The 14,267-nt window shown below is 54.8% G+C and overlaps 1 protein-coding gene across 1 annotated transcript; it reads right to left on the bottom strand.

Annotated features, from left to right (window-relative positions):
• Positions 1–3,493: 3,493 nt before the first annotated feature.
• LOC142418831 (adenylate cyclase type 10-like) lies at positions 3,494–13,638 on the bottom strand. Its single transcript, XM_075521210.1, has 15 exons — positions 13,406–13,638; positions 12,875–13,067; positions 12,227–12,313; positions 11,502–11,785; positions 10,740–10,876; positions 9,766–9,882; positions 8,499–8,753; positions 7,464–7,809; positions 6,469–6,691; positions 5,967–6,074; positions 5,630–5,808; positions 4,757–4,918; positions 4,179–4,280; positions 3,895–4,025; positions 3,494–3,576 (listed from the first exon to the last, which is right to left on the bottom strand). Exons 1-15 carry the CDS (start codon positions 13,636–13,638, stop codon positions 3,494–3,496), a joined length of 2,640 nt encoding a protein of 879 aa, XP_075377325.1.
• Between the last annotated feature and the right edge of the window lie 629 nt (positions 13,639–14,267).

Here is a 14,267-nt window from a genome sequence, read left to right as displayed (position 1 = left end):
ACTCACTTCTCAGTGAAAATCACATTCCCTCCACTGCAGATGACAATGGATTCCCACATTACACTGTGCCTTAGTGAAATGCAAAATAAATGTTAGAAGAGTTGCTGCTGTTAAAACAAGGCTGTTAACCTCACTGAAACAGCACTTGTTCATTTTTGTTACTTATTAAACAGAATTGAAATCATTTTTTCTGCTAGAGTGAGAAAGGCAGACATTTAAAGTTCAGCCTCTTTTTCAAGCAATGTTATGCTAGATATCGACCTGTGGTCCACTCACGTGCTAAGCTTGGTGGGTGTATGTTCCCACCGCAAGACACACACACACAGACCCCCCGCAGACTCCTGGGCCAGGCTTCTGCCTTCCACCCCACACTGTGCAACACGTACGCTCCTTCGCATTTCGTGTTCCTTGCTTCCCATTACCCTAACCCTTCACCTCACCCTGATCACGTGCTAAAATCTGTAGCCATCTTGCTCAAAGACCAACACAAGATCTGCCTACAGCGCTCCTCAACCTTCCGCTCTGGACTGCGCAACGTGCCTCACTCCTTCCCATGCTGAGCTGAGCTCCCTATTCTGCATCATCCTAACGCCAGTCCTAAACCCAACCCACATGCAAAGCCTGGCAGGCAGGTGGAAGGCATGGCTGAGAGACAAACAGCAGGACTGCAGCTTCCCACACCAGCCCTCATCTTCCCACTGTGCCTTCTACAACTCAGGTCACTCCTGCACCTGCCGAGCCTCTGACTTCTTGTAGCCCTCACCATCCATTGAGGCCTTCAGCAGTCCGCATGGATTATGAAATCTTTCTGATTTCATAATCAGATTATCACTATGCCATCCTCAGAAGAAAAAGAGAGCATCTTCTGAAATTTACCTCGCTGTCTTTGGGGAAGAGAAAACCCCAAACCAACACACACAACATCATCATTTGGAAAGCAGTCTACAAGGCCTTGCAGGGCAACCCTTACCCACAGGTGCTGCAAGCCTAAAGACAGCAGAACAGAAGAGAGACAAGAGAGAACGTGCACCAAAAACTACTGTGATACCAGGCCCTTGGTTTCCAGCACGGGGCTTTGGCGGGGCTTTGATTTTTCCATCACTGTAAGTAGCTCTACTCAGAAAATAAACGTAAAAGGTGGTCAGACATCTAGATTGGGAAGGAGGGGGTGGGGGAAGGGAATTAAAAAAAAAAGAAGACAAAAGAAACCCCATCATTGCCACACTCCTCCCAGGGAAGACCTTGGGACTCTGACAACTGCCTGTAGCTCCCCACTTTCTGCTTGAGGAACACGCTTCATTGCCCTTAGGACCAGAAGGGCAGTGGGAGAGTGAGAATAAGAGCAGAGGAAAACAGGTAGAGAACAGGACTTGTGCTTTGAACCTGTATTCCTGAGACTCCTTCTGTAATAGCAGTAGTCTTGTAGTTTATCTTTCTTTAAGAACTGGACCTGGACTAATAACATTTCTTCCATTTGGATTCACATTTCAGTTATAGTAATAAGAAGAGTCCTGACTTCACATAGAAGGTCTGTTCCCTTTTTGCCCTTAACAGGAGTTTGAGCAGAAAAGATTTCTGTCCCACATAGCTCTTTCAGCAAGTTCTCGAGATGCATAATTTCCAAGGGCACACTTTTTTTGCCCTCTCTCATGCCCTATATACTTAAGGCAAGAAAGACCATAGCCACACCATCTTTAGAAAATCAGCACGCAAAGCTTCTCTTTTTCACTCCTTTCTGTTAAAAAGAGTTGAGAAGTTAATGGACAGATTTGCCCTTACATTGAAAGTTTTCAGGAGAGTATGAAAAACCTCTTTTGGAAAGGATTAGGCACCCAGCACACAAAACCAAACTAAGCTCAAAGTTCCGTGTTCAGCGACTCCTGAAATTTGCCAAGGCAAAAGGGGGAAGCCAGAAACCAAAACAGGCAGAGACACACACCTGACAAAGCAAACATGGAGACAATGGCAAGAAACAAACCTCACCAGTCACACTAACTGATGGGCTGTCAAGAATCCACAGGCTCCCCTTCCAGGAAGATCCAGCTGGACTTTGCAAGCTGCAAGACTGTCATCCAGGGGGCTTGTTTTACAAGGCAGGCCTTGTTTTCCTTAACTGTTTTCCTATTGCAGAAAGCAAAAGGAATGTATACCTCTCGCTAGGCATCCTTTTCAGCTTTGAAAGACAGAGACGTAGTTTGAACTAAAGTCACACCAGAGTTATATATTGGAGGGACAATACAAAAAGTGCTTCTTGCTTTTTTTAAAATGCTGAACGACTCATTTATTGTCTTGGAAAATGGCATTTTCAAAGGTCTGGAGCACTCAACAAAGTAGGAAGAATTAAAAAAAAAATAATCAAGGATATAGTCCGGCAATGGAAAAAGAAAGAGGTTAAGCTTTGCAGACTAAAAGGGGGAAGAACGCCTTTGGAAAACATCTAAACGTGTTCTGGTTGAATACAGCGGATCCTGTTAAGGCCGACGTGGAGTCTGACCTGCGAGGATCTTCTGAGAGCAAGGCAGATGACACAAGAGCCCGACGACAAAGCTAGTCTTAGCACAATTCTGCTCTGCAGCTGCATCTGAAGGGTAGAGGAGGCCGGCAGAAAAGGCTTTCTACATCATCATAGGCTGCCTTGCTGGGCTTTGCGAGCACCCCCTCCCAGCGCTCCTCCTTCCACGCTGAAGGACCCCGTATCACCCAGTCTGCCCAACTGCTGCCCTGAGCACCCCTGCACTGATAGGCAGCGCTGCCTCCCAAAATACGCTCACCCCTCAATTTCTCTCCCTTGCACACTCACACAGAATGAGCAAAGGCACTAGTGTGGAGATTCGGGAACTGACTGGCAATGGGTGTACGTGGCAGGGATGCAGCTTTCCCAAGTACTGCACTCTGCAGGAGAGGGAAACGCCCCAGTGCCACAGGTGAAAGGCTTACATGCTGCCAAGCCTCATTTTCAGAGATGAGTTTAACGAAAAACCAACGAGTTTTGTTTTCTGTCTTGTGACTCTCTTGACAAAACCCACCCATGACTCGCAAACAGGGGAACTGAATGCTCTTGGTTGTGAGAGCGTCCAGGTCACAGTCCCTCCCCAGCCAAAACCAGCACTTCCCACCTACTGCATCAGGACTAACCTGGGCTGGCCTTCAGTTGTGCTGCGCTGGTGGGAGACCCCCCTAAACAGCACTGATAGGGAGCTCCAGGGTCACATGAAATGCCAGATACATTAGTCCCACTCAGCCACTCGTTGCCGAGTAGAGATTAAAGAAAGAGTAGAAATTAAAGCCGAGTAGAGATTAAAGAAGAAAGAATAGGGGAGAGGAAAAAGAGGGAGGAAGAAGAAGAACGGCTACAGACAAATACATATGTTTGTTCTATTTTATTTTTTCCACCAAACCTTTTTGTTACACTCAGGTATTTCTTTGCAGGTGTCTGTTCGCAATATAGATACCATTTGGAAAGGATGGAAAAGATGGTGGAGTTTGCAAGGAGCTAGTCTGAGGAGGGCAGTGCATGCCAGTGCCGGTGAAAATCTGCAACGTTCAAGCAGCCGGCTGGACATCCAAATTCACACCCTGTAAGACAGAAACGTAAGGCGGAAGGCAATCGTTTGTGGCACAGCCACAGCCTTCCTAGCTGAAGGCACAAGTGGCCATGGAGGTAGATGCCACACATACTGACGGTCCCAGCTGGCAGCAGGGATGCCATTACGTGCAGCCAGAGGGACCCCAGTCCTGCTTAACGCCTGTGTGGAGAAACGGAAGCTTTTGGACCAGAAGGCGTGGCACAGCTGTAAGCTCGGCACGCCTGAGGTTTCTGTGGTGGCCATGGAAATTCTGTGCCACGGAGGGTGCCAGGGAGAAAGCTGCATATGCAGAGCTCCTGCAGGTGACTGGAAGCTCCTTGAATGAAGCCCCTGCCATTCTGCAGGTCCCTAACTGAGCTGCATTTCGCCAGTGAGCTCCTGCCCATCTCAGCCAGCACACCTGTAGCTATGCCCACAGTTTTGAAGTCTGCCAGGTGCCTGCGTGCGAAGCGCAGAAGATAACCTCCAGACGCAAACCCTTCTCATGGCAAAGCCATTGGTAGGCAGGCAGAGGGGAGGAGCCTAAGGAGTTCTGCTGCTAGAAGGAGTGCTGCCAGCTGGAAGGGAAGGAGGAGCGGACGTATGACCTACCTGCGTGCCGAGTCCCCCCATTTTTCCCCAGTGTCTGCAGCGCTGCTTATACACCATAATGGTTTGTAGAGTTTTGCTGCAGATGCTGACTTGGGGGCAATGCTAGGCAGAAGGGTGTGTTGTTTTGAGTCCCCTGACGGGTTCAGACAAGGCAAAAGCTTTGGAGATAGCTGTCCAAAGTCCCCTGGGCATCTGGGGCTTTGCCTGTCACCCGTGCCTTTTTAAACAGGTTTCTGCTCCCCTTTAGCTGGGGAAAGATAGGGAGCAGCAGTAGCCGGCTGACCATCCGTGGGTGGTGAGGAACAAGAGCAACAGAGAGGGCTAGGGTTTTAGAGGGCCTCTGCTTTTAATGTGACCCGAAATCAGAAGTGTCTTCAATCGTGTGTTTGCACCAGGGTCTGCGAGAGAGCTGTAGCCATTGCTGATGGAGCAACAGTAGCCCTCAAGAGAAACAATAAGATAGTGTATCTTTCCGTGCCTCAGAAAGAAAGGCTCGACAACAGAGGTCATAATAAAGAGATGTTTAATTAGATAACTTCATTTCCACCCTTCTGTTTTAGGTCTATCTGTGGCGGGACTCTGCTGCCTGATAGCAGTCCGCTGCCCTGTCCGTGTTGGCCTTCATGCGCGCTGCCAGGCGGGAGAACATCCGTCCGCTGGAAGTACCTTCCAGGCTGAAGAGGTGCTCCAGTAAGGAAAGGCAGCAGCTCTGCCGCAGCAGCCAGGCTAGCCTCTTCTTCCTGCCACACAAGAGAAACTGCTGGGCCCAGAGGCTCTGGCTGTACAGTGTGAAATCGGACAGGGCCAGGGGAAAGCAGGGCGGCAGACAAGCCAGTTACACCTCCTCGGAGGAAAGGGAGCTGATGGAGGGAGGGCTGCCGGAGCGGAAGGGGGCAAACAAAGAAGTGCTGCCGGGGGAAGCTGACCGCTCGAGAGGGCGTGTTGGCAGTACAGCCCCAGGGGAGCCAAGCAAAGCCGGGAACCGGCAGGAAAAGGGGTATCGCCCTCTGAGCTTCCTCATTCTCACACCTCACCTCCACCTCCTGCTCCTTCCCCATGTCCTTCTGGTCCTGCCTCCAGACCCCTGCCCCTCTTCAGCCTCCACTCCCTGTTTACAGCTCTCTGCTCCCAGCTACCACCAACCCCCTGCCGCAGCCAACACGTGCTAGAGACACATCCCCAGCTGCAAGCTGCTTTTTACCCAAAGGCGTGCTTTGTTCCCAGGGCTGCACGGGGAGGGAGGGAGGGAGGGAGGGAGGGAGGGAGGGGGACAGTGTGGGGCTCTGCCGTTCCCTGTTCTACCCGCACATCGCTCCTTAATGCCTCGGTCCTGCTGAGGCCTATGCGCCAGGTTAGGTGTGGCCTCAAGTGTAGGCAGGTCTGGGCCCGGATGCCTGGGATGAGGTAGGAAATGGCTCTTCCTCCCCTGGGTTCTCAGTTCTGCTTCTTACCGGGCCTCCTGCGGAAGGGAGGATGCTCTTCTGGCAACATAAGCGGCACACTGCAACTCTTCCGCCTGAGACTCCACAAAGGCTCCAACGGAGGTCCGGGGGAACTGCCTTTTGAGCAGGCTCAAAGCCTCCCTGATCATTTTCTTTGCCAGCTTCATGCGTCCCAGATGACAGCAGACCTGCACAGGAAAAGGGAAACATCCCGATATGGACTAGTTGCCTAAGAGACTGCAGGAATCTGCCAGCGGCTGGACATGCCAGCGATGTCCTCTGCAACTGGGGAAGGCATCCAGCTCCATCCCCCAGGAGATCCCTCCAGACCTCCCCGTCTCTTTACCTCCCCTTTGAGGCTGAAGAAGGTGGCCTCTTCAAAGCGGGCTATCACATTCGCTTTCTCCTCCACCGAGTTCCTCAGGACCTCTGCTTCGTTCAGCTTCACGAGAGCCTTTGCGCAAGCACACAGAGAGCAGGTGAGCGTGGGTGCAGAGCCCATGGCCAGCTTCGTCCTCCCCCGTTGCCTCTGGCATCTGTCTGAAGAGGGCCTGTCTCTCCCCCTGGTGCTGCCCGCTCAAACACAGTCACGCTGGCTCAGAGCACAGGCACCAGTCATCCTTCAGACCGCCTCCCTCCTAACACCCCTCGTGCTAAGGGCACAGTGCCCTGTGTCTCTTGCCGCAGAAGAGGCAAACCGGAGGAAAAAGTCAGCATCTGACCCCAACGTTTCCCTTCCGAGACCCCGCGAAGGCATGCCCTATTGCAACGGGGAAGTTGTCCTGCCCAGAGCCAGGCGACTGAGAGGACTCCGTGCACAGTGGGTGCTGGCAAGCAGGGCAACTCACCATGTAGCTGTTGGAGACATGCAGGTAGGCAGCCGCACACTCCAGAAGGTAGTAAAAGGGTCTGGCAGCATCGCCCATTGCCGTGTAGTGGCGAGCCAAAGGCACAAGCACCGATTCCACGATGGCTTTGCATTCACATGAGCGTGCGCCGTTGTGCTTCCCGTCGGTCTTGCTGGGCAGCTCAGTTGTCTGTTCGCTCCTTGCCAGAAACCGCCATGCCACACTAGTCAGAGGACAGTTCCCAGGGGAAGAAGAGAGCAAAGAATACACGGGCGTCACCTATCCTGGTCTTTCTCCCCACAGAGACTGCATCAGAAGCCCTTTGTTCAAAGCAGAGCACGAGGCCACGGGCAGGCAGGACTCAAACAGGTGCTTTGTAGGTAGGAAGAAAAAGACAAGCTGGGCTTTCTGTCACCTCCCACAGGCAAACCACCCGAGTCCCTGTGGCGGCTTTTCCCCTGCAGCTTTTGCAGCGCTACTCTGTAGGAACTGGAAAGCAAGGGCTCGCCAGTGTAGTGTGACCATCCCTCTGAGCCCACGGGCTTCCTCAAGCACTCTCTTAACTCCATGGCCATCTCCTCCCAGCTCCCACCCCACAGAAAGCCCTAAGCTAGCGTCACAACCGGCAGCCAAATGCCGGTGCTTCCTTTGCTCCTCTGGAGACCTGGAACTCACTGGCTTCAAAAATAATCAAAACCTTGTCTGCTCACCCAAAATCCTCCTCCATGAAAGCCTGCTGCTGCTGCTGCAGAGCATCTGCAGCATCTGGAAAGGAAACAGGGGGTTAGATACCTCCTCACATACCCCGGGCTAAGAGCTGCTCTCCCTTTCCCAGTGGGCTTGCAAGGATCCTTGCAAGAGTCCCAACACACTGAGGAAAGTCTGCAGTGGTCGTCCTCACCTCCCGGGCTCATCCCTAGCAGATCTACTCCCACCCGATCCCCAGCACACACCCCTGGCCTCCTGGAGAGCCCGGGCTGCGGAGCATGGTGCACAGCATACCCTCAGCGGCGTGGGTCCTATCCCTCTTCAGCTCTTCTCCTGCGAGCACCAAGGCCTCCCAGCTGCGCGAGTCGTCCTGGTCAGCAGGGGCCTGACAGCTCCCTCCGTCCTGGGTGCTGGGGACGGCGAAGCGGTGGAAGGCAACAAAGTCCCCTTGGCTGCAGCTCTTGCATTTGTGTGCGTACCGCTCCAGGAAAGCGGCACACTTGCGGTGCAAGGCGACCCGCTGACTCTCGGGCCACAGCTCATAGGCAGCCTCCCGCAGCAGCAGAACACAGAAGGCCAGGACGCCAGACTGCCGCTCCACGGTCTTCTTGCTCGGAGAGGGACGCCCCACACCTGCAAGGCAAAGGGCTTTGGCATCAGCCCAAGCTGGGACCAGGGCTCAGGGCCATCCCAGCCGGGGCACAAAAGTCATGCCTTGGTGCGCATCCTTGGCGGCGAACCAGCGCTGCTGCACACCAAGCCTTGCAGCACGGGGCAAAAGGGCCCGGCTTGCCTTGCTGACGCTAGCACAGCCCTGGGGACACAGTGCTCAGCTGCGCTCCAAGCAGGAGCTAGGGATAGTGCCGCCAGCCGAAGCAAGCCCTGGCCAGTGCTTTCTCCCCGCTCCTGGCAAGGCAGTCCCCAGCCTCCTGAGCTTCCCCTGCTGTGCCACAGGGGAATCAAAGCTGAATAAAAGCCTTTTGAAGGCCCCGGGGCACTCTGGAGGGCATCTTTGATCTGGATGCTGCAGGCAGCTGGGAGAGGATGTCAGGGATTCCACATGTCCTCCCACACCTGCGCTACGAGCAGCGCTTGGAGGCAGGGGAGCAGAGGCACTTGGGATGGCTGGTGGGAACTTCCCTCCAGCGCAAAGCTGTTGTGCTTTGAGAGTGACTTGTAAGATCTCTGAACAACCCATCCCAAACGGCCGTGCCTGCCTGAGCTCCCACCACCCATCACCAGGGGGAAGCGCACCATGCCCTGGGGAGCCCCGCTGGGACACAGCTGGGAGCTCCCTTGTCCACCTTACTGCTACCACTTACCGCTCTCTGCCTGCAGAGAGGTGGCTGGCCCCTTGGGAGGACCTTGGACATCTTCTGGCACCTCTGGGTTTTTCAGCCACTTAAGGATGTTGCCCCTCACCAGCATGTCCAACAAGCAATTCATCTTGTGCTTGATGCCAGCGGGAAGGATGTGTGACAGCAGCTGGGTGGTAAACACTGGCCCGATGACAGCTGCAAACTTCAAAACCATCTGCTTCAGCAGCTTGATCCGGTCCAGCTGAGCCAGCACAATCTCTGTCAAAAAGAAGCACCACATCTCTCTCTTGCCTGTTCCCCATGCTCAGGCTGGACAGGCTGGAAAGTTTCAACACATGAAATGGGGTAGGCTTTGGCCTCCTCTCCTTGGGACTGCACCTGCTGGGCAATCGCAACCCAGGGGAGGCATCTTCAGAGTGGCTCCGCTCCTGTTGGAATCGTAGGCCACAAGGCCTGCGGAAAAGCGAGACGCTCAAACAAACGCCCCCCCACCAAGGCTGAGCAGGGCAGGATCCAGCAGGTTCATGCATCCCATGATACGCCCTACCAGATCTGGAGTAGGTTTTGGCCCAACCGTGCACACAGAGGACAGAGAACTTTCCCCACTGCAGCTCAGAGGCGGACTCAGAGCTCCCCACAACGGTTGTCTTAACTTGGCCAGATGAAACTATTCCTTTCTTGTGGTCTTCTTCCTTTTTGTTTTTTTGGACAAAGCAACTTCATAGCAGGCATGCTTTGGCATGACGTTTCTTCAGGGCTCATACAAATGGCTCTGGCTAGAGAGGAGGGACACTCATTGACGGTTCCCCCATCCAGGTCCCCTGGCTTCGGGGGGATTTCCGTGCCAAGCCACAGAAAAAAAAAAGGATTTGGTTTGGATTAAGTGCCTTGAGACCAGCGTTAGCTGGGGAACTTAGAATAGCGAGGTAGAAGCCCTGTTCAAAGTTGAATCAGAGGCAAGTCAAAGATTTTTCCCAGCAGCGGATTTGTTTCGGTGAGAAAAGGGAGTCATTCTACTGTTGCACCAAGAACCTTTTCTCGCCTACCTGCTGCTGGAAAGCAGCCAGCAGGCTCACAGCTGGTCCATGCCCAGTAGGCTGCCCGCAGCCCCAGGCCTGTTTCTAGTTGGACCGGAGCCACTTCCCAGCAGAGCCCCCAAGCTGAGAGGGTGACTCTGCAGCACGCAGATGACCAGCCTCCCTCTAGCCGATGCCCCGGGAAGGGGCCCCAGCACAGCCGCGAGCCGGCAGAGCGGCGCTCGGCCCCTCACCTTTCAAGGTGGCAGGCAGCACGGCGCTCTCCAGGTTCGCATCTGGTCTGATGAAGCAGACCCTGCCCTCATTCCCCGCGCCCGAGCTCGAGGTTGCTGCCAGGGGTGAAGCCTCGACTGCAGAAGCTGGGTGGAGCAGGAGAGCACAAATAAGGCCATTTGCAAAGTGACTTGCAGCTTGCAAACCTTTCAAAATTCACCTGAGATGGGACAAGTCCCACCTTACGTGGGCCAGTGCGGGCACCCTGACCTGCCTGCGCTTAATCACGTGGCCATGAAGCAGAGCAAAACAGTTCCCACTGCAAGCGTTTCTTTGCATAGCCCTCCCCAAGACGTTCTGCCTTCAGACCAGCTTTCCCAAACAGTCAAAGCTTCCAGACTTCCCAGGGGGCGACTGAACGCCCCGGGACAGAAAGCAGCAGCACTGCTGCCTTTGCCAGTGCTACCTCCACAGCCAGGGAAGTTGCCGCTGATCATGCAAAATGTAGCGTCAGTCCTGGCTGTTCCCAAGGCCACGGCACTCTGGCTGGCATTGCCCTCTCGGTGGCATTACCACCGTTTTCTTCCGTTACCAGCACCCTTGTGGAGATTTATGGTTTTGGATTCAAGTTTCCCAGGCCCGTCCCTCCCCTCAAGCTGGGGTTTGTTCTCAAGTGAGCCGGTGTTTGGCCAAGGTAAATTACGCGCCCATCAGAATGCCTAAGAAACACACGTGCTTCGGAACGATTTCCCCTGTGTTTTAGCCCCCCACCCCCCACCCTAAGAATTTAGGCCTCTCCAAGCCACCAGAACTCGCTAGCCCCTGCTTTGGCTGGCCCAAAACAAGGCATGCAGGAGCCCACACCTCCGCCAGACCAAGTCCTGCACTGCTGCAGGATCTGACTCTGCCCAGATCCATGGGGGAATGACGGCGCAAGACTGTGCTGTGGAGAATGCGCCACAGCAACTCGCTAGTCAGCAGCAAAGGTGCTTACTGATCAGGCTCTCCCAGTTGTCCTCTACTTTTTCACCGTGCCTCCGGGTGCGGAACAAGAGCATGTTGTTGCAACGAAGGCAGCGCAGCAGCTCCTCGCAGTAATATGGGATCCCCGAGCTCCTTTGGATCAGGAACCTGGACAGGAGCAGACCCGGCAGTGGCCAGCACAGGGAAAGTAAGGTGAAACATGGTTCAGGTGGGCGGCGAGCCACTCGGGCATATCAGGGTAGCCAGCATCTTCGCCAGAGCTACACCTCACTTTTGAAAGGGATGGTCCTCCCGCTGGCTTGGGCTTTTGGGCCCCCCTGAACCTCCAGCCTTCGCTGAAGTCCATGGGAAAAGAATTGTGGTCAATGCCCAAAGCACAGAGCAGCGAGCCCTGCCTTTCCTCTCCTCAGGAGCCTCGACCCTCTCTGGCAGCAGGGCAGACCTCTGCCCCAGGGAATCTCCCCCACAGCCTGGCCACCTAGACCAAGGCCTTTTCACACCCCAGCCACGCTTGGGCTCGGGACTCTTCCTCCCTTCTTCCCTGTGCAACAGCGAAGGGCGGACACTTCCCACGCTCCATCTCTAGGCAGTTGCCCACTCTCAGCTCACGCCTGCCAGGGTGAGGCGTAACAAGCAACCCACGTCCAGTACTCGCTAGAGTCACTGATGCTTCTAGCGGCCCTGTGCTCCCTTTCCCGGGGGGCTGGTTCCCTTCCATGTTCCCTTCCATAGGTTCAAGCCCTCAGGAAGAGCTCCCCTGCCTCCAACTTACCTTGCTAGATCCCTGGAGATGGTGTCCACTCCAAGGTCCTGGCAGGCTTTCTGCACCACAGCTGAAGGTTTCAGCTTGTCCAGATGAAGACAGGTGATTTTCTGGGACCTTGTGCTGCCTGCTGCGGCTTTCCAAAAGCTCTCTGTTCTTGCGTAGCCCGGAGCTAAGCTCACGACCATGAAGAGGGAGACGTTTCGGAGCACGGGTGACATGATACTCCAGGAGGCAGAGTCGATGAAATGGGCATTGTCGATGACAAATATGCCAAATTCTCCTCCAATGGTCTGAAAAAAAAGCAGGTTGTTCTGAGGGGAATCCAGTGGCTTCTCCAGTGTCTTCCAGGGGAGGAGATTTAGCCTCTGTCTCTTGAGAGGATGCTCTGAAGTCTCTCCCCAACCACTTCCCTGCTTAGATGCTGACTTCATTTGTTTGAGACTTTAAGGTCACACCTAACATCACTTGCCCTGCAGAAGGAGGGAGCTTGGGCAAGGGAATGCAGAAGACATTGTTTCTCCTCCAGGGCACACCTGATGGGAGGAAAGTTATTGGGTGTGTTTGTGGGGCTGCGGTGGGGAGGTGGGGGGTGGGGGGTTTCTCAGGCCCTGAATGGCAATGACCCAGAGGCGTGGTCCTCCCGCCCGCTCACACTGCTGTGGTACAGAGCCCGCAGCCGGCAGGCTTGTTTTCCTTCTCTGACCCAGGAGGAAGGAAGGAGAAATGCTCACCTTCTCTAGCACTTTTGCCAAAGTCGTGTGCAATTCCGTTTTTCTTTGAGTTTCGCACATCTCGCGAACCTCGTCCGAAACGGGAAACTGGCCAGAAAAGCAAGTCAGGGAGAAACATCACTCCGGGGCTAGGCACACACCTACCCACCAAGCAAGACCGCAGCGCAAACCACCTCTGCTGGCCTCAGCGCCTTACCTCTCCCCAGCACAAGTGCAAAGGGCCACGGTGGGGCCTTCACCTGCAGCCTAAAGCAGAGGCCCTCTGCTGAGGGTCTCTGGCAGAGCTGGGGCTTGGGGGTGGGCTGAAGAGCTGGTTCTCAGGCTGCGGGAATCTTGGGCTGCCTGGAGCAGACCGCTCACATAGCGGTGACCTCAGCACGAGGTCAGCAACAGCCTCTCTCCAATGCCACTTCCACCTTGTTCAGCACCCGCTGAACAAGGCACCGGCCACTGCCGGATGCAGCGTGGGACATGAACTCAACACAGACAGGGAGCCCCCCGGGCCCCAGAATGGGAAACGTGTGGTACGACCCCCGCGATTCCCACCCCTGAGCTAAGGCACTCCCAGCAGCACGCCCTCACAACGTCTGACCCAGAAAAGCTCAGGAGAAGGCCTTCTCCAGGGCCAGAGAGGCCTCTCGCTCTCACCTCGACGAGGAAAATGTCATTGAGGAGGCAATAGCTGCTCTCTTCGATTGTCCCTCGGAGCTTTGTCTGCAGCATGCGCTGCCTGTCACTGCACAGTTCACAGTCCTGCAGGCCCAGGGCCCTGGCCATCAGCGTACGGATGGCAGAGAAGGACTGCCTCACGTTGACCTCTAGCAGTTCCACGGCAACCACCCTGCCATGCAAAAGCAGACGGGACTGAGATCCCCGACAGCCCAAGCCTTCTAAGACAAAAAGGGTGGAGATGCCCTTGCGGGGGGCTCTTCAGCCACCCATCTCAAAGTGCTTCCCAGAGAAGGCCAAGCTTTTTGCTCCTCATATGGGAAAGGGCACAGGGGGGCAGTTGCTGCCAAGCCACTGGGAGAGCTGGGTCGAGACGCTGTGTCTCTGCAGCGCCGGCCCAGGTCTCGCTACGTCCCCCCGGCAGAGGAACTCACGGGGCTAAGAGGCAAGGATGGAGCAAGTGGTGAGTTTGCCTTTGGGCTCCAGACCTCAGCAGGCCACCTCCCAGACCACAGGAAGGCTTTTCTGCCCCTTCTGGGCAGTGCTCCTTCTGGGAAACAGGCAGAGCTTCTGAGGCAGGCCACCCTGCTGTCTGTTGGGTCTGGCGTCAGATGAAAAGCACTGAGCTTGGGCTCTTTCCTTCTATCTGTGCCTGGCCCAGAGGTGAAGGAGGAAAGGCCATGGCTCAGAGAAGCCACCTCCAGCTCCCCGAAGAGGCGGAGGCAAGAGCAGAGCACACACATGCTCCTAGGGAGTGTCTCCAGGAGAGTGTCTCCAGAGTGGAGACACCAGAGAGACACTCCTAGAGACATCTCCAGAGAGACACTCCTAGGGAGTGTCTCCAGCTCTGCATATGCAGCTTTCTCCCTGGCACCCTCCGTGGCACAGAATTTCCATGGCCACCACAGAAACCTCAGGCGTGCCGAGCTTACAGCTGTGCCACGCCTTCTGGTCCAAAAGCTTCCGTTTCTCCACACAGGCGTTAAGCAGGACTGGGGTCCCTCTGGCTGCACGTAATGGCATCCCTGCTGCCAGCTGGGACCGTCAGTATGTGTGGCATCTACCTCCATGGCCACTTGTGCCTTCAGCTAGGAAGGCTGTGGCTGTGCCACAAACGATTGCCTTCCGCCTTACGTTTCTGTCTTACAGGGTGTGAATTTGGATGTCCAGCCGGCTGCTTGAACGTTGCAGATTTTCACTGGCACTGGCATGCACTGCCCTCCTCAGACTAGCTCCTTGCAAACTCCACCATCTTTTCCATCCTTTCCAAATGGTATCTATATTGTGAACAGACACCTGCAAAGAAATACCTGAGCGTAACAAAAAGGTTTGGTGGAAAAAATAAAATAGAACAAACATATGTATTTGTCTG

This window comes from Mycteria americana, chromosome 19, assembly GCF_035582795.1.
Source record: "Mycteria americana isolate JAX WOST 10 ecotype Jacksonville Zoo and Gardens chromosome 19, USCA_MyAme_1.0, whole genome shotgun sequence".
Taxonomy (NCBI): Eukaryota; Metazoa; Chordata; class Aves; order Ciconiiformes; family Ciconiidae; genus Mycteria; species Mycteria americana.
This window is presented reverse-complemented; position numbering and strand designations above follow the sequence as displayed.

Coding starts and splice junctions, on each gene's coding strand:
- LOC142418831 (XM_075521210.1), bottom strand. CDS start 13,638: ATGTGTGTGCTCTGCTCTTGCCTCCGCCTCTTCGGGGAGCTGGAGGTG. Junction 10,877..11,501: donor ATCTCCAGGGATCTAGCAAG/GTAAGTTGGAGG, acceptor GCTCCTGTCCAG/GTTCCTGATCCAAAGGAGCT. Junction 6,075..6,468: donor ATGTCTCCAACAGCTACATG/GTGAGTTGCCCT, acceptor GCTTGCGCAAAG/GCTCTCGTGAAGCTGAACGA.